This window comes from Mus pahari, chromosome 8, assembly GCF_900095145.1.
Source record: "Mus pahari chromosome 8, PAHARI_EIJ_v1.1, whole genome shotgun sequence".
NCBI lineage: Eukaryota > Metazoa > Chordata > Mammalia > Rodentia > Muridae > Mus > Mus pahari.
The window spans coordinates 50,984,164-51,009,087 of NC_034597.1; the positions used below are offsets into that span (position 1 = coordinate 50,984,164).

The 24,924-nt window shown below is 44.3% G+C and overlaps 1 protein-coding gene across 2 annotated transcripts in view; it reads right to left on the bottom strand.

Annotated features, from left to right (window-relative positions):
- Positions 1-24,924, bottom strand: part of Atp8a2 (ATPase phospholipid transporting 8A2) — a 514,463-nt gene that overhangs the window by 277,346 nt on the left and 212,193 nt on the right. For both annotated transcript variants that reach the window (XM_029541754.1, XM_021203245.2), the window contains exon 25: positions 904-1,076. In XM_029541754.1, coding sequence (XP_029397614.1) covers positions 904-1,076 — 173 coding nt within the window. The remainder of the gene's footprint in view (positions 1-903; positions 1,077-24,924) is intronic.

Genomic DNA, 24,924 nt, shown 5'->3' on the forward strand with positions numbered 1-24,924 from the left:
CCTGCCTGATTGTCCCTTGGAGACCCAGATGGGCACATTTTGATTGTCCCCTGAAAACATCTATGAGAAGTTAGCATGTTAGCTTTGAGTTGCACTTTACTAGACTGGTCCATATGACTTCCTGCTGTCCCTGGTTCTACTGTTGGCTTCAGCCACAAACAAGCTGGGGACTGCTCCTTGGTGAACAATGCAGGTGGTAGACAGAAGTGACTGGCCAAGACTCGAGGATCAGGTAGAAGAACGGCGTTCAGTGTTGAAATACTTACACAGATCAAGCCCCATCCACTTAGCAATTCAGCATCTTAGATGCAACAAGAAACTATAGAAGACAGGATTTCCACCCAGCAAGCCTTTCACCTTTCTGGCTGCCACGGTCCCTTTGCTTAGTATGGTCTCTCATCTCCCTAGTGGATTGTTTTCATAATTCTGACTTCCAAATCCCCATCAGAAGGGGACCTCTACGTTATGTACAGTCAAGAGTTTGTTAGCAGCAGAAGTCTTCCCCAACTCCACAAAAAACCAATGAAGACGTTTGGTTGAGTGGCATAATGGTTAATTCTAATTGTTCGTTTGACTAGATTAAGAAGCACTTATTGCTATAATTAAGCACACCACTGGGTGTGCCTTCGAAGGTGTTTTCAGAGAGGTTTAACTGGGAGAGAAGACTCATGCTAAATGTGCATGCTGCCATTTCATGGAGTGGCAAGAAACAAACACATCAGAGCTACTTTCTGCTTTGTGAAAAAATCTAGGAGACAACGGCTGAAGATACACTTATGTTTTAGTTTAGTTTTTTCTAATTTTAACATGGAATTTGAAACCTAGAATTTCTGCTTAGAATTTCCAAAGCCCACAGCACAGACACATCAAGATCATTGACTGGCACAACCCGCGAATTCTCACCTGCAGCAGATGACGGCTTTGCACGAGAGCGCCAGGTCCAGGAAACTTCTGCGGACTTCAAAGGAGAGTGCATACTTCAGGGTATGGCCGTCGATGATGAGGGCCACATCATTCTCTTTGCCCAGCAAATTTCCAAGATCTGTGCAGTGCTGAGTGATGGCCGCCCTTGTTGCCTGGAAAAAGAGAAAGAAGACAACGTTTGTGGGCTTCATACAGAAAAGGTGAACGTAGAAGTTTCTTGAAATGAGAACGCGGAACATGGAAATGCACCCAGTCCAACCTGGTCCTGTCATTGGCATGCACTCTGGCTGTTTGATGGTAAAACATCCTCAGAGTGAGATTCCTTATTATTCACAATGATTCGATCTGGCTGAAGTATACAGTCTAGTGAAAGTGAAACTCTTCTCCAATGGGATTGTCAGTCTCTTTATACATACACACATACACATAAGTATGTATATATGTCCAATATATGTACATTGTATATGCATATATTATATACCTATTTATATACATATACATATCCATTATATGCATCATATATTATATACATATTTATGTGTATGCATATATTATATACACTTGTATGTATATATTATATACATATATGTAAACAAACATACACACATATCCATATATATATATATATATATATATATATATATATTCTTTTAATGCTCTTAGAAAAGGGACCTCCAGAAAAGCACATATGCCTTTGGGGGGGGGGAGCACTATTGGGACTTACATGACAAAACCCAACATTTCTCAGTTTGCATAAGATAAAGCTTTAAACAGCCCAGTAGAGATGTGATATAAAAATATGTGTATATAAGGAGATAAACTTCCATATCTACTGAGTGCTTCAGATTATACTCTTGCCTCCACGTATCATGGAGGTAAGAAATGAGCTGGTCATTCTCACATGGAAGAAACTATCTAATCCAAATAAACTGCCCATAACAACCAAGCCACTGCCACCAGCCTCAGCAAACACTGTGGGGTGTCTACTGTTACAGGCAAAGCGTGAGAGTCATTCCCATAATTAATAAAAGATGTTCTTATGTAGAGGAATGTATGGGCTCAAAGAGAAGAATGCACCTTTCGGCTGATTAAAAAATGAAGCTTATGTTTATTCAGAAAGCACAAAAATACACTGAAATTATTCTTTCTGGACAATAGATCTTTTGTCTATGAAGTTACATTTTCATGTAATTTACCTTCTGGTAAGCTAAATTATGGTTTTGAAGTGGTGGGTTTAATGGACGGGCATTTTTCTTGCCCTGGTTCCACTGAAGCTTGCTGCTGCTGCTGACAGTGAGAAACTGCTTCTCGCTCTCTCTCTCTCTCTCTCCCCCCCAGTTTCCATTCTAAGTAAGAGTCATACGGATGTATGTTCTGGATCCTCACACTGTGGCTGCACATCTTAGTTTTGAATAAAAATCAATATAATTTAGTTTGTTCTATTCCTAAGTCCCTACTTACCACCTCCTCTTTGACACTTGGCATTTATTCCATGTACAAAATGGGGCTTAGAACACGTCCCTACATCTTTTTTGTGAACAAGTGAGCTGACCAGAATCAGGAACTGAGCAGGTTAGCACTCACTCAGATCAGTGCAGCTTTAGTCATGAGGAATGGCTTGTACTGAGGAAAACGCACATGAGAGTGAATGGATGCCACCACTGAGCAGGCTTTGTCTGTGTCACAAGAGCTGAATGACAGAGTAATGCCCTGCAGTCAAAGTTACACGGATTTCCATTAAAAATAGAAACAGTATGCATTTCACCCGTAGCACTACCATTCTGAGTCGCAAATAAGCACCTTAGAAGCAGCTTTATTTATCTATGGAACAACCTGGCCTTTAGCAATTGGGTGGACGGAAGAAGAAAAACTTTCCTTCTTCGCCAAGACAGGGCGATTCTGCCAGGCATCTACTCATGAGAACAGGAAACCCTCCTGAGACCACAACTCTGAAGGCCCATGCCCAGACCGCAGTCTAGCTCAGTGCCTTCAATCCCAGAGGGTGCCCATGGGTAGGCTTTGACATGAAAAGGAGAAAGCTGATGGTCCAAGTTCCCTGAGGCACGGAGATCACAGTTTTCAGAAGAGGTCAGAGCATAGAGACATCGGGAGTTAGGGCGTGGGGATGGGATTAGGGAGGGCAGCGTTCCTGTTTAGGCTGTTTCTAGACTGTGCATGAGGATAGACTAATAGCCATTTGTCATCACAGGTAGAGACCTCAGCTTTGGCTGCAGGGTGGGGGTGGGGGGCTTTGGGACCAGAATTAGGAGGATGTTTTCAAAATAAGAATAAGCAGTGGGAAGTTAAAGGACAGAAGGGTGATACTATGGACTGAACATGTCCCCAAAGTTCATGTGGAAACTTCATCTCAATATGGCAGTATTGAAAAGTGAGACTTAATAAGGGTCATCAGGTCACTGTCCCCAGAATGAATTGACAGACGCATTGCCAGGGTGGAATTTTTTCTTTTTAAAGCAGCTGTCTCCTTCACTCTGGCTCTTCTAGTTAGGAAGACAGAGCTGGAAGACCGCACAGGCGCACTGGCTACTTTTGCAACTGGATACATTTGGATACAGAGGCTCTCAGTTGAAAAAACTGACCCCGGCCAGATTGGCCTGTGATTAAGCCTGTGGGGTCTTGCCTTCATTGATGACTGTGTGAAGGCACAGCTCACTGCCACCTGTGGGCTGGTGGTCCTGGATGCTATAAGGAAGCAGGCCGAACAAGCCAGGAGGGGCAAGGTAAACGGCACTCCCCATGCCTGCTACTTCAGTTTCTGCCTCCAGGTTCCTGTTCCCAGGTCCTGTCCTGACTTCTCTTAGTGATTGAGTATGACATGAGAGCTGTAAGCTGAAGGAACCCCTTTCTTCCTCAAGTTGCATTTGGTCATGGTGTTTTACCACAGCAAAAAACAAAAACAAACAAACAAACAAAAACAAAACAAAACAAACAAAAAAAGCTAAGACAAAGACCTTCCCCAGACGGGGCCCTTAAACCAGGACTTCCCTGCCCGTGCAACCATGAGCCAAATACATTTCTTTTGCTCACAAACTACTCAGCCTGGATATTCTGCTACAGAGCAGAAAGCAGACTAAGCCACTGTGCCTGGGCAAGCTACAATTCTGGGAGGGGCACAACCTTCTTTCCCCCAGGCAAGCAAAAGAAAGACCTGGAAGGGTTCTGGGGTTTCCACAGCAACAGAGGCCCTGGAACAGAGGGGCACTTGCATCCACTCTTTCTGAGAGTCTCTTCCCATCTTACAACTCAGGAAGCACAAGTCTTAACTATAAAAGGTGTTGCCCGAATACTTCCAAATTACTAAACCAAAGCCCTGTTAGCAAGCAGAGCCTCAGGGAGCCCTTGTGATGGGGTTAGTGCGAGGTAGTAAACCTAAGCATGCTTGAGTTCTCTCCCCTCCCCTCCACTTCCCTCTCCTTCCCATCTCTTCTTGCCCCTCCCCTCTCTTGTCCTCTCTCCTCCTCCCCCTCTCTTCTCCTTCTCCTTTTTCCTCCTCCCCACCATGTGCAGGACATAGCAAGACAAGAGCTATCTGCAAACCAGTAACATCTCTTCTTGATCTTGACTTCCAAGCCCTCAGAGCCATGAAGGAAAAGCCTGTTCTAGCCTCAGGGCTCATAGTGGTTTTGCATTAGTAGGAGGGGCAGACTAAACCACAAAGTATCAGGTTCCTGTCACCATAGACACTTGGATGAAACAACCACAGCACCGCAAGACCACAGTGACTGGAAGAGCAATGCTGGTGCCATGTTTAAGTGTGGAAGAGACCTTATAGGAGAGCACGAAGATCTCAATTACACATGCCTGCACAGTGCCTGGGAGAAAAGCACATACATAGCAGGTCACAGAACATGGGAGAAAGTCATAGTATTGGTCTGTTCTGTGATGTAAATGCAGCATACCTTAGTCTATAATTAACATACATGTATTGGCTACTGGTGACGGATGCTCCAAGTCCAGGATGAGGAAGCCAGAATTTGTTGACAAGCCTCCATGTTGTGACATTTCATGGCAGAAGGGGAGTTAGGGGAAGGAGTGAAGGAAGGGAGAGAGAAAGAGACGACAGACAGACAGACAAAACTCAAAGCCTTAAGTTATTTTACATGGCATTAGCCCATTCACAATTACCTATCATTTGGTACCACCTTACAACAATAGTAGTGAATTTCCAACACATGACCTTGAAGGGGCACATTCACACAGCATCGGCCCCTGACACAGTGAGTAGCCAGGGTGATGATCGTACAGTAGGATACCTATAAAAGTGAATGGCAGCATCCTACGAACGTCTTAGACATCAAACTGCACATCCACTGTGGATGCCCTCTCAACTTGTAAAGAGAGAACTGAACATTACTAAGAAGCTTCTGGTTTTAAATTCTATTGACCATGAATTTTCTCACATAGATTACTGTGCACATGTGGCTTTCTCTCAAGCAAAGAAATCAGTCATGTTAGTTCCATAAAACAGTTCTGCGAGCTAAACCTATTTTAATCAATTAATCAATACCTACCCATCAGAGTAACTATCATTCTACACGGGTAATAAAAAATACAACCCAGACATACACACTGTATGTAATCTGCTCTTGTGAATCTTACAGTGCAACTGAGACGACACCTTACAAAAACATGGTATAAACAAAAGTGAAGATTAAGTAAGGCAGCCTGTATATCCTTTGAGCATTTTGTGTGCCGCCATCATTATGTCCTGCCTCGCCATCTTGCTCTGCTTCGTGTCTGTTGGCTGGAATTATAGTAACTTGCAAGCTTGATGATGTCAACTCCACTTGCCGTCCTTTGTCCACACTAAGCCACAGTAGGCACATAAATTATAGTTCTCAACTCAAATGAATTGATGTAGTTAGGTAATGATTTTAAATATTCCCTTTTAATATCGACGGGAAACCATGCCCAGGTCTTGGGGGTCAGGCACCTCCTTGACGTCGATATAGTCTAGTCAGCCTTACAGGTACACATATTGTTGTGTTTTCCTTTAAAATGATTGATCCTTCGATTCTTCCTTCTTACCTTGCGGCTTTCTTGCCTGTAGTAGTTTCAGCATACTTGCCATAGTGGATTCTTCCCACTCTATCCATTCACACCACTGCCTTTGCCTTGGAGATTTAAACTTCTCACACACCTGCAGCTCTATCATTCCAGCACCACCCTTAGCTTTATTGTGTTTATGCCTTGGTTTTAACTCGCACACTCTCTGTGTCTACTCAGCAATAATCTTTGATCAAACCCAGACCAGCTGAGTTCACCACACATGTGTGGAAGAATATAGGTCCCTTTGGTGCCATTCGCAGACGAATCGATGGAAGGCATTGCCACTGCACACAGTTCTTTATTCTCAAGTGGACTATGATCCCAAAGTCTATTTGTAAGGTAGTTATTGAGCACTTAGAATCCTTTTCCCAAAGGGATGATGTTATGCACTGTGGTTGGATCCCACGGTCTTTAATGCCTACTTAGCCTGGTTGCTAAAATTTATACTGTACTCCTTTTGTTTTAATAAAAAAACCAATTACTAAAAGTTACAATGGACTTTGCTGTTATGAGGGCCATAGGGAGTTGAAGCAGGGGAGTTCCTTCTCGGAAGGATAAGATGCATTCCAACATTCTTAATTGGCATTTGCCTTCTAGGTGTTAATATTGAATTTCACGTTTTTCAGATTCTCATTTATGTTTCATAATTTCATTTTTCTTGGGATTAAAAGCACATGGGACCATGTGCCCAAAGTGGGTAATTGCACTTGTTCATTGTCCTGTGGTTGTGCTTCAAGTGACTCTGATGCTATCACAAGGTCATTGTCCCGTGGTTGTGCTTCAAGTGACTCTGAGGCTGTCACCAGGTCAGTGCTTGTGGCTGCCTTTCCAGTGTTCAAAGAAAACTCTATAAAACCATATGCCAGCAGCCATCTCAGGGGATGGCTCTGCAGTTGCTCATTATAGATGCTCCCCCACCCCATATTAATCTGATGGTCCTTGGAGCTCTAGTGAGGAGCAGACTTGCTTAACTCATGAACAGATAGAGCTCCTATCTCCAGGTCTTAATCACTTCGCATCTAATAAACAAACCAGGAGAGTGGAAAGCTGTCTGACCCTGGCTATATTCTTTCCAATCTGTAGCAAGTTGGGGTCTCTCCTCAAAAACAATGTGGTTCAGCAACTCTGCAATCCAAGGAGGTAAGAGCCTTTCCCCTCCTGGAGCTCAGCAGAGCCATAAAGGATTTCTTGGAAGCCATGGGAGTGGCAGCTGCCTCATTTGTGACTTTGATGTTCTGCAAATTCCAAGGGTGTCTGAGCTGACTATGCTGAAAGCCAGGCAGGTTCAAGTTTCAGCAGCAGCAGCAGTAGATCAACCAAACCATACTTAGTCTTTTAGGTGGAGAGTAAGCTGTCTGCGAACTGATCTTGGGCCAATAAGTATCTAAGGATGATACACGTCCCATAGTCCACAGGCCCCATTGTGTTTTGTTTCTGTTTTTACCATCCTGCCCCAGTCTGCCTGTGCTTGCGTGTGGGTTCTAGCCTTCCTCATCGTGTCATCTCCCACTCTCCAGATCCTTCTGATTGCCCAGCTTTCCCATCCAGGTAGATGACGTCATTGTCTTCTACCCTTCTGTTTCTTCATATTCATTTCTAAGAGAATCATACCTTCTTCTCCACAGCACTGGTGTGCTCGGTGCTTTTGCATTTGGGAACCTGATGGGTGCAATGCAAGTTTGGAAAATTTAATGGCAACCCTTACACAACAAAATCATGGTAGGTTGTCACAAGCTGCCAAAGTAGCCCTCAAGGCTCTGGGTGTCTGCTTTCCTCGCATGTGTGAACATCCCTGAATGCAAAGTCCATAAGTACACTGGCAAAATTTTGGTTAAATGTGTTGGATTCTGAGACTGAATTCTAAACATTTTAAGAAGCTAAGGTAGTGGCATGCCACACACATTATTCCACCATTCTGGTCTTTATAGGCAAGAAGTGTTGGCAGGCAACACTAAAACCTCCTCACCAGGGTCTTCCAACATGGTGTAACCCAGGTACCCTTGAGTACTCCTGCACTTCCAACCCCCAACTTCACACTTCCCTGGCTCATCCATGCTACCCTACCACAGAATGTCTCTATTTTCATTCTTAAAAGTGCTATTTCCTTAGACTAAATCAACTCCGTTTACTGAACTCACACCACGCCATGATTCTCTACAGGAGTAGCTGAGCAAACACTGGCTGCTCTTCCAGAGGATTGAGGTTTGATATTCCTTGTATCCATTAGACCACGCCTTTTGAGGCTAAGCAGTATTCCAATACAAGATAGACCACAGTGTATTTATCCACTCGTGCTACTGTACATTTGGGCTGTCATCCCTCCATGCCGGCCTCCATGAGGACAGTAGTTTCCTCACTCGGTGCTTCCAGCATGGTGTACTACCTCCTCATCTGAGGTCCAAAACCTACTGACCAACCAGCCATGCAGAGAAACCTCAGGAACTGTAAGTCCAAACAGACTTTCTCTTTTGAGGTTTTTATTTCAGTATCTTTCCAGAGTAACAGAAAGTCTACTGAGACCCAAAGCAAGAGCATCTCTAACTTTACAGAAACTGTGAGACTTTTCCAAAGTGGCTGTGCCGCTTTGGGTTGCCTGCAATCCTGATAGAATCTGCTGATTCTTTATCCTTACCAAAACACGGATGCAGCAATTAATCTTTGTTGTCACAGTGCTATGTGGTGTTACAATTAGTGACTGGTTTTACTTTGCATTTCAACGATAATAAATGATGAATATTTATTAGGGTTTTACATTTTAATTGAAAATAAAAGAGTATATGCTTATCGTATGCATGTTTTGTAATATTTAAAGTAGCAGAAGTCTTAAGCTAGTAGTAATTATTTCTGGATTTCACTTAACAACCACTGAAATAAATAGATTCCTTTTTGCTGAGGTTTCAAGAAGTATAACTAAGGAAGAATCATGAATTAGCCCACTGAGGACATTTTGTGTACAGTATTCACTGTATACACTGGGCCGTCTTAAGGGACTCACTGTGTAGTGAATGAGAAACCCTATTTTTAAATTCCCCCTCCCCTCCTCCTTCTCATCTCAAATCTCTCTAAAAAATATTCTCATTTTCCTAAAAAGGCACTCCAGACAACACTCCAGAGATGTGGGAAGTGGTAAATGAAAGAAAATTGTCATGGCTGCTCATAAATTAGCAAGGAGTAGCTGGCTACTTACTGACTTGCGCTTTGGAGCCCTCAGACTTTGACAACCACCAGCCACCCTGTTCACTGGAGGAAAATGTGACCAGCATTTGACACAGCTCAAATCACCGAGTTTACAAGGCAATCCCTAAAAATATGCACTTCATTTCCCAAAGGATATTAATAGCAAGCTTAATACACTTCATTTGTTTTCTTCCCCAAAACTAGATTATTCACTTTAGACCCGTAAATCCTCTTGCAGAGGAAGCAAACATATTCTTGAATAGCTGTGTATAATAAGATCTCAAAAACAACTTACACGGTTTAAGAAGCATTTCAATTTGAATTTTAACTGTGGATCCTTTAAGCAATTCTTTAAAATGTAAAACTCTTTTTAGGGAAACATTTCCTACAGGCCAATTATTTTAAGCAGTGACCCTCCTGTAAGGAAGATGTGACAGCAGCACACGAGAGCTGTCACTCAGCTAAGGTAAGATGACCCCTATTCCAGTGATGCATGACCCACAGTTGGCACAGGGTGACACATCTGCCATATTTAGCATCTTCACACTCGGCAACCATGACTTTACTAAGAACTTCTGCATAACCACCAAGGACTTTAACGTTTAGGGTCAAGTCTTGTGCCTGTAACACATCTATTACAGTCATGTAATGGTTTTGCATTTGCATTTGCAGGTTACGACATTGCAATGGCTGATTCCCTTGATTCCCAGAGGAAGGTACAACCCCCAAATCAAACACAAGGCTCAAATGTATAAAGGAAACAGCTGTGGACGCTGCTTTCTGGGCAACTACAGTTTGTAGAGTGTTCTCAAGGAATGGCCTAACTGAGCAGGTCAGGTATATTTCAGCCAAGAGAGCGCTACAAAACACATTACTATCTGCATGTAGTGCAAGAGAACACATGTTAATGTCTGCCAGGACACATGAACTGCACATGCAAAGAAGCACGCTATGTTTCAATGGCTGACAGCCTTACCTGCTTCAGGATAGAGCCAGTTTCCCAAATCACCTGTGCTAGCTCTCTGATGCTGCACATAAGTATCTAAGCTTCCTCAGTTCCTGCCCCTTGAGGACTAAAGCTTGTAACTTCATCATATCAAAAGAGGCGCTCTCTAGATCACAGAGGCATTGAGCGGTATGTGCTGCTCCGAGTTTATAAATAAAACCAAACAAATAGGCAAATGCACAGAAAAGATTTTCTCATTTCTTCTGGAGTGCCCTCCACTCGAGACAGACTGAGGACAAGCGTCCCAGTGACCCACATTTGTGGCCTGCAGGCTGCCTTGGTAGTACAGAAGCACCAAGTGAAGCAGGTGGTTAGTGAGTGGACCTTTGGGCAGATGCCACCCCATTTGTCTTTCTACATAGACAGTAGAGTGGAGACAATGGGGGTGGATATCGGTGCTAAAAGAGAACAAGGAAAAAAAGTCCTAGAAGTTGTGTTTTGCTAATAGGGGCTGATGAAACACGTAAAACTCTAGGGCATATACAGTCCCAGAGACAGAGAATAACAAACAAATGTACAAAGAAGTCAAATTCCTCTGTATCTGTCACAGATAGACATGGAAGCCACAGACCTGAAAGGCAGGTGAACTTCAGGTCAGAGGAACGAGAAGCTATAGTGCAGGGGGCCCTCATAGATACGGAGGGAGCCTCGTAGATACGGAGGGAGCCTTGGATTTATCCAGAGCCCCAAGGAAATCTGTAGAGGCTGTCATATACAAAAGTACAATATTCATATAACATCTCCATCCACAGTGTGAAATCTAGACTGGGCTAGGATTAGACAGGTCCACACAGGGGCTTCTGAAGATGCGTGTCTAGCTCTGCGAGAAGACACAAAGCCAAGAATGTCCTTACAAGCTGGGTGTGCTTTTGTGTGAGTCCCGTCACTCACAGGCACAATCCCAGCTGTAAGGCCAGCACTGGTGGCATAGTGAGTCCTTGCCCAGTCTCAAAATGACCAGAGACAGAGGGGAGGGAGGGAGGGAGAGAGGATGAGTGAGACAAAGGGAGAAGGGAATTGAGGGCACCAGAATGAGTGTGAGAGAGAAACATGCTTAGGGAAAAGAAGAAACAGTACTTGGTAGAGCATCAGAGGATGGCGAGGAGGAGGGGATAGGCAGCAACCCACACAGATAAAAACCTTCTGCCACTGGTCAAAGAGCAGGAGATGCTGAAAGGGATGTAGGACGTTTGTGACTGGGGATCAAGGCTGGTGCTGCCTGAGGGTTGACTGATGTCACCTATGTTTGCAGCCAGGTTTCACTGGGAAGGCCCATGAGCAGATCATGCAGTCAAAAAGCCTCTTCAGGCCTGGACTATGCTCCCTCCCTGCTCAGAGGCCCTGTAAGGGCGCTGCACAGCCAGGAAAAATTCTGCCCAACAAGGGCAACCTTCTGAGTATCAGTAAATTCCAGTTGAGCATCTAGCAGCTGTCACTGTGTGGATCACATAACCTTTCGGGTGGCACTTGATGAGGAGAAGAAAAAGGAACCGCCTGAGGTATTCCTTACCATGCTCCCTGGTCAACAAAACCAACAAGCGAATCACCTAGCCCAGAGCAGGTGCTGAAAACCAAGTCAGCTCTCTTTCCCTTGAGGAATATTTGCTCCTGCCTGAACTCTGACCCAACCAGAGCAGCGGCTCCGGCTGCTGTGGGTTCTGAGGGTGTTTCTCTCTCCTCTCTCTCTCTCTCTCTCTCTCTCTCTCTCTCTCTCTCTCTCTCTCTCTCTTTCTTCTTCTTCTTCTTCTTCTTCTCCTTCCCCCCCCTCTCTCCTCTCCCCTCTCCCTTGGAGAGTGATATTCAGGATAGCTGGCTCTCTTGCTACATTTTATTGAAAATCCGCTGTTGTCTCCAATAACACTCATATTCTAAAGGTCAGGATGCATCTGAGTATTCTGCCTCTGCTGCTTTTGGTGTATTGCTTGTCAACTGGTTGCCCATCCATGGCTCAGTTCTGACCACATTAAAGAAAGGATTTAGTTGTAGTATACTTGAAGGGTCGGCTTCCTTTTTGGAAGTAGCATTCAGGACATCAAGCTCTATCATTGGTCTTTCTCTGTTTCCATGCTGATTTAACTCTTGGAATACCCCCTACCCCAGCTGCCACCCCCTTTCTCTTTGTGTTTGGTTTGTGCGCTGTTAAAAAAAAACAAAACAAAACAAACCCATAGGCCCATAGGGAATGGCACTACTGGGAGGTATGGCCTTGTTAGAATAGATGTAGTCTTATTAGAGGAAGTATGTCACCGTTGGTAGGATTTGAGGTTTCAGAAGCTCAAGCCAGGCTCTTTTTTTTTTTTTTTTTTTTTTTTTTTTTTTTTTTTGCTGCCTGTTGATCCAGATATGTAACTCCTTGTCAGATATGGTGTCCATTTACTAACCCNCTCCCCTCTTCTCTCTTCTCTCTCTCTCTCTCTCTCTCTCTCTCTCTCTCTCTCTCCCTCTCTCTCTCCCTCTCTCCTACACTGCTCTTATTTGTATCTACACTGTGACAATGGCCTTCTAGCAAATATTGGAGAAGTCTTTGGGACATGAGCCCAGGATGGGGTGTTTACATCCAGGTTGTAATCATGAAGGGTCACCATGACAACACACTAGCAGACCAGCAAGGGTTCTGCTTTCAAGGCGAGTGAGCACACAGGTATCACAGAAGTGAGCCAGGACAATGCACAGGCAGCAAGTGCTGGAGGAAACACACACCTCTTGGAAAGCTGAATTGGAGAATAAGGCACACATAGAGGCCTTGCCTTTCAGAAGGCTGAAACTGGGTCAAGGGCCAAAGTGCAAAGGCCATGTCGAGGAGCACAGAGGTCCTGGACCACTGATCTGAGTGCTCAGGAAAGAACACCATTAGGCCAAGCTGATAACTATTCATCCTATGTTAAAGGGGGGGAAATGTGCTTTATCCAAGATGTAAAAGACAGGAGACTTCTCACAAAAACTGATACCCAGATTCTCTTGAAACATTATCCTCTACCCCAGTTCCGGCAAGTCATAGTCTGCTTGTCTTTGAGGAATTCTCTTATGTGGTGGTGGCCCTTAGGCTCAAAGTCCCCATCCTTTATACTGCAGGCCACAGAGGCCCACTGGCCATTGGTAATGCACTGGTTTGCTCCTCTCTGATCCCCTCTCCAATCAAGACAGTCTGAGACCAGCACAGTGGCTGCACACTGCTGGCACGGAGGCATGGGTTGGCACAGGTCCACGTGGTGTGTGGGGGCACAGCTTCTCTGTGTTTCTGCCTGCAGGTGGGTTCATACTTTCTTATTTTAAGAACACTGTGCCCTTCCATTTCTGACTGGACACTGGTGTCACAAGGACTCCAAACATTTCTTGGGGAAATCATGGGTGATCATCAAACACACACACACACACACACACACACACACACACAGAGAGAGAGAGAGAGAGGGGGGGGGGCTGGTTCTTTATTCCACCCAATGGGTGAAGGCTCAGACTTCAAAATTATACTAGTAATTGTTTACAGAATATCCAAGTACCCAGATTTAAAAACCAAAAAGTATTTAAAGAACTAGTTTTCCTGAAGCATAGAATTTACCTTATGCACTCACAGAAACATCCTGAACACAAACATATATAAGCATGCACACACATTCATGCGAGGGCATGCACACACATAAATACATACAGACACACACATGTCCACAGACAGATGCATATACACAAACACATACATGCAAGCACATATATACACATGCATACAGATACATATGCACAAAAACAAAACACAGAAACACAGATACATACATACATGTACATACAAATTCAGACACACACACACACACACACACACACACACGTGCGCACCCACACAGAGACACAACATTTCAAGTAGCCAGAATTTCTACAGGAAAAAAAATAAGATGTCAGTTTTACTATTTTTAATTTTAAATATAATAGTAAATTTAATGAAGTCAGCAACTTCTAAGGTGGCTGAAAACTTCCTTCTTCCCATTTGCACTTCTAGGCTCCCAAGAATTAATGCCAAAATGCATGAGAGAAGGGATGAATAATAGTTATTCTAGGGAAGAAATATATACTTTCATACAACAATATAAGAGTGCAGCACACTGTATAAAGGGCAGAGACACAACTCTCTCTGTGAGACTCTGCACACTGACATGCATGTCTGGGAAGACGTTGTCACTTATTGTCACTTATAAGCCTTCCAGATAGTCACATATATACATACATAAAAATATGAGTATATTTAATACATATGCATTTTTAATGAGCAAGTCATATTTGAAACTATTTTCACAGACTTTAGACAGTTCAATATTTACTAGGCTGTTTCATGGATGTGATGGACAGATCCTGGGAATGTAGACACCAACACCCCACCCACCAACCTCCAGGGGCTCGCTTTATACCAGCAACCTAGAACAGACAAGGGCAAAATATCGTTCACTCTCCAGCCCTTGGCTAGCATCTGTGAGATCTTGGGTTCCATCACCAGCATCACAGGGAAATAAAAGCAAAGAGGACAAGAAAACTGCTTCTGTGTCTCATTTCATTTTGTTTTTAAGAATGATAGAAATTAAAGAGAAGTGAGGGGCCAGGAACAGGAGGGAACTCCTGGGATGACACTTCTGAATCCTATCAGAAAACTATCTGGGAGTCAGCTCAATGACGCTTCTCATCTGTATATTTTGGCTTCCCTCTGGTCTGACTTTAAATACCATGTACAGGTTAATGTTGTCAAGTTTCTGTCTCTAGGTACAAACTTTCCTCCCAACTCCAGCTCCAACCATCTTAGTGTCTCTTCACATAGTTGGGCATCCAAAGCATAGCATGTCCCAAACTGAGTTCCTGATTCCCTCCGCCACCAGCCTTCCCCCACCTGTAACACTTAAGGAATGTCAACACGCCACTTTGGCATACACCACACCCTGAGCCCATCTTCCCCCATTAAAATATCAATTCCTGGGAACCTGTAACTTTTTGGCTAATTCTTTTGCTATTTTTTTCTTCAACGAACATCCCGAAGTCATGGAAAATGTTCAGATTCTCATGGAATAAAGGGAAGGTTTAGTAGAGACTGAAACTGGAAGAGAGGAGTCAAGTTCAGAGGCCATAATCATTCCCAGGGTCTACTGAGGCCAAGGCTGAATGAGAGACAGACAAGAGACACAAGGCACAGAGGCAGAGATCCACCAGAGCCCACGAGAGGGTCAGGGTCAAGGTTTGTTAAATGAGACAACGCCTGATGGCCTTCACAGAGAGAGAGATGAAGAAGGCCAGAGCAGAGAGAGGTGAGAGGGGGTGAGAAGGGCTGGAGCATCTCAAAGAAGCACGTTACTATTATTTATTAATGCTTATGTTACTAGTATTTATTAATGCTTCCTTCCTGGGAATAACTAGAGGACACAAAAGTCTTCAGGCAGTATTTTCAGGGTTTAAATTATTCCTAAATTTAATAATTCCCAAGCTCCATAAGAGCTCATCTTCTTGTATCTCTCTATGTATCTCTCTCTATGAAGGCTATCAGGCCATACACTATTGGCTTCACACAACGCTCCCTGTAGAGGAAGACCACACAGGAAACGATGTGTAAACCACTGGCTTGTATAAAACCAGGCTCACAACTGTACAGAAGAGAAGAGCAGTAGCCTTGTGCCCCAGACTTGCATTCAATGAGCCTAACTTCAGCCCAGAGCTGACCCTTTTTTTTTTTTTTAAATAGATTTTCCTGGAATGGAGGGAAGAAAACATTGATTCATCCAAGACTCCTGAACAACCTACTGTTCGCGTTACTTGAAATAAAGTCTGTTTTAAATCAGAATTCTTGAGACACAGAAATAAATATACCAAGAGGCTTCTAATTTGAGGCTTTCACCAATAGATTATTTTCATTCACAACAGTGAGCAAACTCGATACCGTCTTCCAGAAAGGCTGGCTGTGGAGTTTCTAGCGGAACAGATCAGAGGGGCCCACCTCTGACTTCAGCTCGTCCCGAGATTGACATTTTCCACTGAAAGAGCGAGACACATGTGTGAGAGGACGATACTTTTTAGGCTGTTCCAAAGCCCATGGTAATTCAGCCACATTTGGGCACTAGGGGAGACCTCAGAATATGTTTGCAGAGAGTGAGAGCATTGTGACAAAGTCTCCAGCACTTAGGTTGCACACATAGTAAACTCACAGTGCACAGTCTACCGAGTCTGCTGAACTCAGTCATTAACATGGGCTCCTCAGCCCCAAAGCCAATGGGTTAACCATGTCCTGAACAGAGGGCTTTTTGGTCTCTCGAGCCTTTGGAGCACTTTGCTGTTTTAAATCACTGAGACAGTTGGCGAAACAACAGAGGGTATAAACCTACTAAAAGTTCTGTTTCGTCTTGGAGAAGAACCACGGCACTTGGCACAATCCACAGCAAGTGAGCCAGTACACCAGGCAAGAAATAAAGGTGTGGCCGAGACATTTAAAGAGCATGAACTCACCTGCAGAGCACCTGCCTCACCTGGCGCCATCTGAACAAACAGCCTTACAGGCTAACTGTGGCCTGCTGGTCCTCAATCAGACACAAAGCCAGACATGATCAGGGACAGAGAAAAGGATGGCTCAGGTCACATTCTCTCGGGATTCTGAGCATTTCAACACATGTCCACAGAAGCTGCCATCTGTAATCTGCATTTGCCCCCCCTCCTGTCTGGGCTAGAGGAGATTAATGGCACCAGGCAGCTCTGCTGAGGTGGGAACTCTTTATCTACCAGTACTCATGTCACGGCTCTACTGATGAGCAAACCACAGATGCGCAGCTTGAAAAAATGAGTAAGCCCCACAGATGTGTGCGCACGCACCTACATGCGCATGAAGCCCAGCAGAGCTGTGGCCCTCTGCTACCAACCCAAGCATTGGAGACCTAGTATGTCTATGGCACATACAACCAAGAAAATCAACCACTGACTCCAGAGAGTCAGTTGACATGGGGACCACAGCGAGCCACTCAACCAGGACTTCATCCTGGATGCCTCAGCCTCATACCAGAGACTAATAGGCCAATACAGCCCTCTTCCTTTTAAATTGTCTGCTCATCCATCTCGTCCTATGCACCATTACCAGAATACCGTGACACAAGTGTGTGCTTATATACATATGAAATACTTACAATGGCAAGCTACCAAATCATTTTCCTCTTTATGGCCCTTTATTCTGTGTTCTATCAAATTAGAGGCCATTTCACATTTACTTGTTCAATTTTTTTAAAAATCAATTTTTTTCTTTTACATATTTTCAACCTTGTAAGGCAAATGACCACAGAATTTCTAATTGCATGGAGAATTTCTCCTTGAAAACCAAAGGCTAGAAGGCATAGAAGAAAGTCCCAACTAGCCATGGAACCAGTCTAAGGGGACTTTATGGCTTTCCCCACAGCCATTCATGAGCCGCAACCCCAAGGTTACCCTGCTTTATAACGAGTCCTAAATAACTGGCCTAAGGAAGGATACTTTAATATTCCATTATGTGTCAGTTCTTGGGGCAGGTCCATCAGGGAAAGACGACCACAGCTGAGTTCAGGGTTCAAGAAGTTCAAGGTCTCAAGCTGTGACTCGGTCACTGGGCCTGCACACATTCAATGTCAGTAGCTTTCTGAAGGAAGGGAACAGAGAAACCCACTCAAGTGCCAGCAATGTGTCACCACCAAGAGAAAACTGGAGGCAAATAGAAAGGGGGGGGGGGTGACTCCAGTGTTCCTGACAGACAGAGGCCAGTCAGCGCGGGAGCATGACTAATAAAAGCAATTGGCAGAGTGTGAAGGGCTGCCACAGCACTCTGGAAGGTGACTAGGCTCCCAGCACAGACGTGGACCAGGAGCTCCTTCCTTGCTTAGCATTACCCAGAAATGAGAAAGTTTGCAGAGGGGCTAGAAGAGTCCAGTTGAGCATAAAGCCCACAGGGGGAGCCAAACCAGCCCCCTCTCTCCTCTCTCTCCTCTCTCCTCTCCTCTCCTCTCCTCTCCTCCCCTCCCCTCTCTTCTTCTATCTCCCCTTCCCCCTCCCCCCTCTCCTCCTTCCCTTCCTCCTCCTCTCTCTCCCTCCTTTCTCTCTCACACAGCTCCTACTAATGAGGAAATAATCTCCTTTTTAAAAAAAGCAATAGTCATTAATTTTGCTTTTCTCCAGCTAGCCATGCACTGAAACTGATACACAACCATTCTGCCTTTTTTTTTTTTTTTTCCCCCACACATTGGCCCAAGCCCAGACTGTACTCTGGGGCCAGGATCACATTCCAACACTGCCACTCAGTGGGGACCTATCCCTGTCAGTTACAAAGGCAGCCAGTCTGAGGTCTTTGTCTACTCCCCTTTCATTTAGAAGGTATACACGCTCGCGCATGTACACACACACACACACACACACACACACACACACACACACGGAACAAACCACAGAGGTTTGGGTTTTTCCTTTAATATGTAAGATCACCATTTTCACACTTCTTGGGCAAATAAAGTTTTGAAGGAGTTTTCAGGGAGTTGTTTGCTGTTTCCATAGGTGTCTCGGGGAGGTGCAAAGAGAAGACACAAATACTTCCTCTGACTGGTGGAAACAAACCAGTCCACATGTTCACACAGGCTCCACCAACAGCAAGCCACAGTTTTCCTGCACCTCACACCAATGGGTGCACAGAGTGGCCCCTGCTGGCTGACTTTATTTTATCTTTTAGCAAGACTTACTTCTGTTCTTGGTATGAGAAAAACCACTCTTGACGTCCACCCTAAATTCATTTTCTAGCCCAGGATCCCAGGATAACAAATGACACTCACTTTCATAACAGTGTCTGAAGTTCTGGGCGAGAAAGGGGATGAACCGTGCTAGTCTCTGGGCTACTATAAATCTTCACTATTGTCACGACTGGATTCTTAGATACAGATTCCTTTTCTCTTTCTCTTTCTCTTTCTCTTTCTTTTACTTTTTCATTTTCCTCCCTCCATAATTCCCCAGCAATCAATGGCGCTTCTCTCCAGAAAGGCTGTCTCGAATTCCCAGGTTTCTTGTGAAGCAGTCACTTCAATACTACTTGCTTCCTTCTTTCAGAGTGATGTTCTGAGGTGACTGCTGATGTGTTTCTCTGCAGTGGGAATTGCTGAGGCAGAGAGTGGGAGGCCCTTAGATTGCTTCATCAGGAAACGCTCGGCCCCATTTAGAATCTCACGCATCTCTTTCATGTTTCTTCCCTAAACAAACAAATGTCCATACGAGGCATCCTCTAAACTCAAATGCCAGGAACTGACAGCTATGCTTCGCCCAGGTGCACAGAACTACGAAAGCAGACGGCACCTTCGAGGCAAGTGCAGAGTGGGTTGGGACTCCCTCAATGCGGCTGGGATGCAGAGACCATGGAGAAGACATTGAGGTCCAGAGCTCTGCCCCTGCCTCCTTCCCTCAGTCTTTTCACACCAATCTCTGAACTCCCATGTTGTTTATGAGGCAGACCATGTTCTCATAGCCTTTACTTCCTCTTGCCTTGTGCCACAGGTAGTTGGGGTTTGTTTTGTTTTGTTTTGTTTTAAGCAAGGCTGCCATAACCAAATGCCACAGACTAAGTGGCTTGAAGAAAGAGAAAGTTATTCCCTCACAGATCTTAATGCTAATGTGGGATTCGAGGCATCATGGAGGCTGTGATTCCTCTAGGGCTGTGGTTCTCAACCTTCCTAATGCTGCAACCCTTTAAAACAGTCCTCATGTTGTGGTGACCCCCCCCCCCAATCACAAAATTATTTTTGTTGCTACTTCATAACTGTAATTTTGCTACTGTTAAGAATTGTAATGCAAATATCTATTTTCCAATGGTCTTAAGAGACCCCCATGACAGGGTCTTTCTATCCTTCCCTCACCAAGAGGCCATGGCTCACCGGTTGGGAACCACTAAGAACCAATGCTTCTGGAGCCTCCTTCCCACTTTGCATGATCACTGGCACATGTGCAGTTTCAGCCAACATTAATCCCTGCCTGTCATCATGTGGCAACCATGGCAATCTCCCTCTGTGTCTCTTCTTCCTGTGATAAAGCCACCAGCCATTTGATTAAAGCCTCATCTTGGGCCAGAGCCTGCAACAACTCCATTTACAAAGTCCCGTCTTCCATGGGACACAAACATTTCGGCCCACAAAAGCTACACAGTTGGTATGGCCATGTCTAAGAGGCTTAGGCATAAAGCTGCTTCCATTTCTGCCCTCTTTAATGCTTCCTATCTTGTTTTTACAAACATGTTTTGTAAACAGTTTTCTCTCACTTTGGCTTCCCTGTCTGATCTCTCTGAGTTTCATCATAATCCCCAGGTCCCTGTCATTTCTACACTTTTAAATCTACAGTCAACAATCTAATGTTTCGATCCGCATTCTCTGTATATAAACCATCAGACTAAAAAGGCACTTAACGCCAGTGATTCCATCCTAATGTCGTCAACAGTGACCACCTTGGCCCAGTCCCTCCTGAACTCCCTCCACAGTAACCACCTTGGCTTCAGAGCATCCCCTTTTTCTGTCACAGGTTAACTACAAGAAACATTAGGAATATTCACTGCAGACCAGCACACATGTGCCTTATGATCAGAATTCTGTGGTTAAGCCAATCCCTACACTCTAAGAATTAAAAGTGTCAGAAAAAAAATAAACTAAAGAGTAACTATTACTAACTGTGGCAAGTTCTCCAGTCATCAACTCTAGAAACCATTTTGGTTGGTGTTTGTCTACTTGACACAAACTAGAGTCACCTAGGAAAGTGGGAATGTCAATTAAGGAACTGCCACTAGCATACTGGCCCATAGACGTGTCTTTGGGGCTTTTCTTGTTTAATGATTGATGGGGGAAGAGACCACCCCATGATAGATGGTACCTGTGGGCAGGTGGTCCTGGGTTGTATAAGAAAGCAGGCTGAGAAAGCCACGGAAAGCAAGCCAGTGAGCAACGTTCTCCTATGGTCTCTGTTTCAGTCCCTGCCTCCAGTTTCCTGCCTCATACAAGTTAGTTTTGGTCAGTGTTTTATCTCAACAACAGAAACCTAACCAGGACAGAGATTATGGCTGCTCTGAGGAAGAGCCAGCAGCAAGGGAGCGAACTCGCTTATGTGCCTTTAGGTCTACCTCTGGCCTTCTTCAAAGCATTGCTGACAACATTCCATTCCAAAACGTCAAACACTTCTTACCAGAGGCTGTCGTCCATCTTCAGCTTCAACTTTCCCTCTGAGATTACAGCCACAGTTTCCTCTTGCCATCTGTATCAAGATGCTCCAGCAGTATCGGGCACTCGTTAACTCCAGAGCAAAGGCTAGTCCCCAGTCTCCATCCCTCATCTAACCGGACCATTCAAATTCAGAACCCTGGAATGTTCCTCAGCCCTTCTTTCCCCTTATCTTGTGTCATTTTGTCTCCCTAATCTTCCCTTTACCATGGCCTTGATTTCTGTTCATATCAACCATTATTATGAAGATATTCTCTCACTGGATTTTCTCTGAAACCCTTTCCCTTTGACACCAACTCGCTCTCTCTCTCTCTCTCTCTCTCTCTCTCTCTCTCTCTCTCTCTCTCACTCTCACTCTCACACACACTCTCTCACACACACACACACAATTACATTTGCTAGCATAAGGGTTTTAAATCTTTTCATATATATCATGTTGGTCCCATGTTTCCCAGATGAAAGAAAGTGGAAGTAACCCTGAAGACTGCAAGGAATTTGCCTAAAATCATAGAGCAAGTGAGTGGAAGAGCTTTAATCCAACCCTGGGTTTGAAGCCAATTAAACAGATCCACCGCTATACCATTGCCAACATTATCCTTCTAAAGAAAGAACAGCTCAGATAGCAAATCTGCTTTAGACAAGTACTGATGAGAAAACTCCTGGGACACAGTTTCCAGAGTGGCTGTGGTATGGTGGGATGATTCTCCCAGCCCTGAACTCTTGTCTCAAAAGTAACCCCCTCTCAGCTCTGCTCTCAAGGCCGGGTCACACTGATGGGGAATGCTGGAAGCTGGAAGCAGCAGCGGTGGTGGCAGCAAATTTGACATCTTAGATCTGCAGTCAATATGGTGGCTCCCAGAAGGTTTTTGGCTTCAGTGAAATTGTCAGTGCTCCCAATGACACCCTCCTCTTGCAGCCATCCAACCCCTAGACACCTCCTCTTTTCTCCTCAGCCAGTTCTGTCAACTCTATTCCTTAAATTCTCACCGAAGACGAGACATGGAAGTCCATTTACTCCACTACCATTCACCTTGGAAGCCCAACCTTCCTTACAGAACACAAATGTTTAATAGAGTCCATTAATCACAAAATAATTTGCATATGGTTGAAGGCTAAGTTCTTGCAACCACTTGTGTACCCATCTGTTATATTTCCTGCTGCATCCCATGGGACCCCTGAGATACCATGGATGAACACTCTTTATCTTCACCTTTTTGAATCCCATCGTTCTTGAACGACTTTGTAAAAAGTCATTAGAATCAGGCTTTTCTGAGGTTATCATTTGCATCTTAAGCCTCTGCGATCCTGCTCCACTTCCCACAATCTCTCATTTCTTTCCTTTATAACAGATATCGTAAGTATTGAGCAAGACTCCACTACTGTTGGTCTTCCCGCTGAAGTCCACACTGTCAACTATCACCCTGGCTTTTCTACGAATATGGAACATGTTTCTTGTATTCTGTTTTAGTGACAGAGGAGACTGGAGGTGAATGGCTTCAACGAGAAGATGAAAACCAAGCCCATGAGGACATCTGTCTCCATCCCTAATGGAGAGAGCTGAAGCCACCTGGTTTTCTCCTGTTGGCTTTAATCCATGTATACCTCATGAGAGTACCATGATCTATGCTCCACCAATTGATCTGTCCCTTTCCTAGAACCATCTTCTACCACCTTCTGTCTGTTGGCAAACTCACCACTCACTCAAAAGGAACTGAATACCTTCCATTACCACTTGAGTCCCTCAAGCACTGAGCCAACATTTTCCTGACCAGCTCCTATACTATAGTCAATCTGAACAGATGGTAAGATTTTTGAAGGCTTCCAAAGGTGGGCAAAAAGTTCACCTTTTAAGCCTTAAAATCAAACCAACCAGCCAACTAATAAACAAGGGAATCATGAGTTTAGACCATTACTGTCTGTCTTAGTTACTTTTTTTTTTTTTTTTTTGAGACAGGGTTTTTCTGTGTAGCCTTGGCTCTTCTGAAAATCACTCTGTAGACCTGGCTGGCTTCGAACTCAGAAATCCACCTGCCTCTGCCTCCCAAGTGCTGGGATTAAAGGCATGTACCACCATGCCCAGCTCTTACTTTTCTATTGATACTGTGTCCAAGGCAATTTATAGAAGAATGAGTTTATTGGGCTTACAGTTTCAGAGGGGTAGAGTCCATGAACACGGCAGGAAGCATGGTAGCAGGCAGGCAGGCATGGTGTTGGAGCAGTAGCTGGGAAGTAGGGAGGGACAAAGGGAGGGAGACAGAGACTAGGAACTAGGAATGTCATGAAGCTCTTGAAACCTCAAAGCACACCCCTAGTGACACACCTCCTCCAACAAGGTCACCTACTAATCCACTAGAGACCAAACGTGCAAAAGAAGAGCCTATGGGGACCTTTCTCATTCAAACCGCCTCACTAACCATAATAAGTTTCTACAATGACGAAGATGTTATTTGCACCATCCCCAAGAACTCCTTCCATGTGTGTAATGCAACTAAAGAATGAGAAAATACATTTAATTTTAATTAGCTTTTACAGCCCCTCTTAGCTGCAGGGAGACTACAATGGCAGTGAAGTTCAACCACAGTGGAAGAGTGCAGTGGAGATGTAGTCAGAGAAGCTAGGCAGAAGGCCTGCCTGGCCATGATCTGAGCATGGTCCCCTTTCTCCAGTGAAAAGGAGAAAGAAATCACTGTATCCTATCATCAGAGTTCTAACAAAAGGAGGGTGGGGGCTATCTAAATCCTTTCAGAAGAACAAGAGTGCAGAATACAGGTTACTTTTTGGTCTGGGAATCTTGTCAAACTGTAAGTTTCCTGTTGAATAACTTGACCAAGGCAGACATTTCTGATCGGTCATTAATATGGCTATATTTTCACCAGTTAAGATCTATATACTTTCTAGGGAGGTTACTTCATATACTGTCAATATGTTCCCTTTGATTTCACAAAACTCAAAATTTTTAATAACTTATACGTAAAACTTATTTTATAGCACCATAGGTTTTCCAGTGAAGCTGGGTACCCTGACTCCAGTCATCACATAAGGGACAGCAAGGACTTTATCATCCTTATATGTACTTACACACACAAAACCAGCAATGCACACACACGCACAGACATAAAAACACATCTAGTCCTCTGTGTTCCCAGGTTAAACTAACTTTGAATTGAACATATTAGAAAAGAAATTCCATCTGCAATGAACACGCACGACCCTTTTCTGACCATTCTCCCTGAACCAATTAGTAAATGATTTGCCCAGCATTTCCAATACGTGAGGTAGAATGAGTACCCTGGAGATGATTTAAAGCTTAAGGAGGGTGTGCATGTGTGTTCCATACAACAGACGCGTGGCAAGAAAACACTGTGTCGTCAAGCTCCCAAAGTATTAACATGTGAAAACCTCACACCCCAGACAACCACATGCTCATGTTCTCAAGCATCTGCTAACAGCCAGAGGAACTTTGTGGCTTCTTTCTGCCCCAGTTCAGGGACTCCTCTGCAGACCAGGCATGCATGGTGTGCATATGCAAAGACAGGGTGC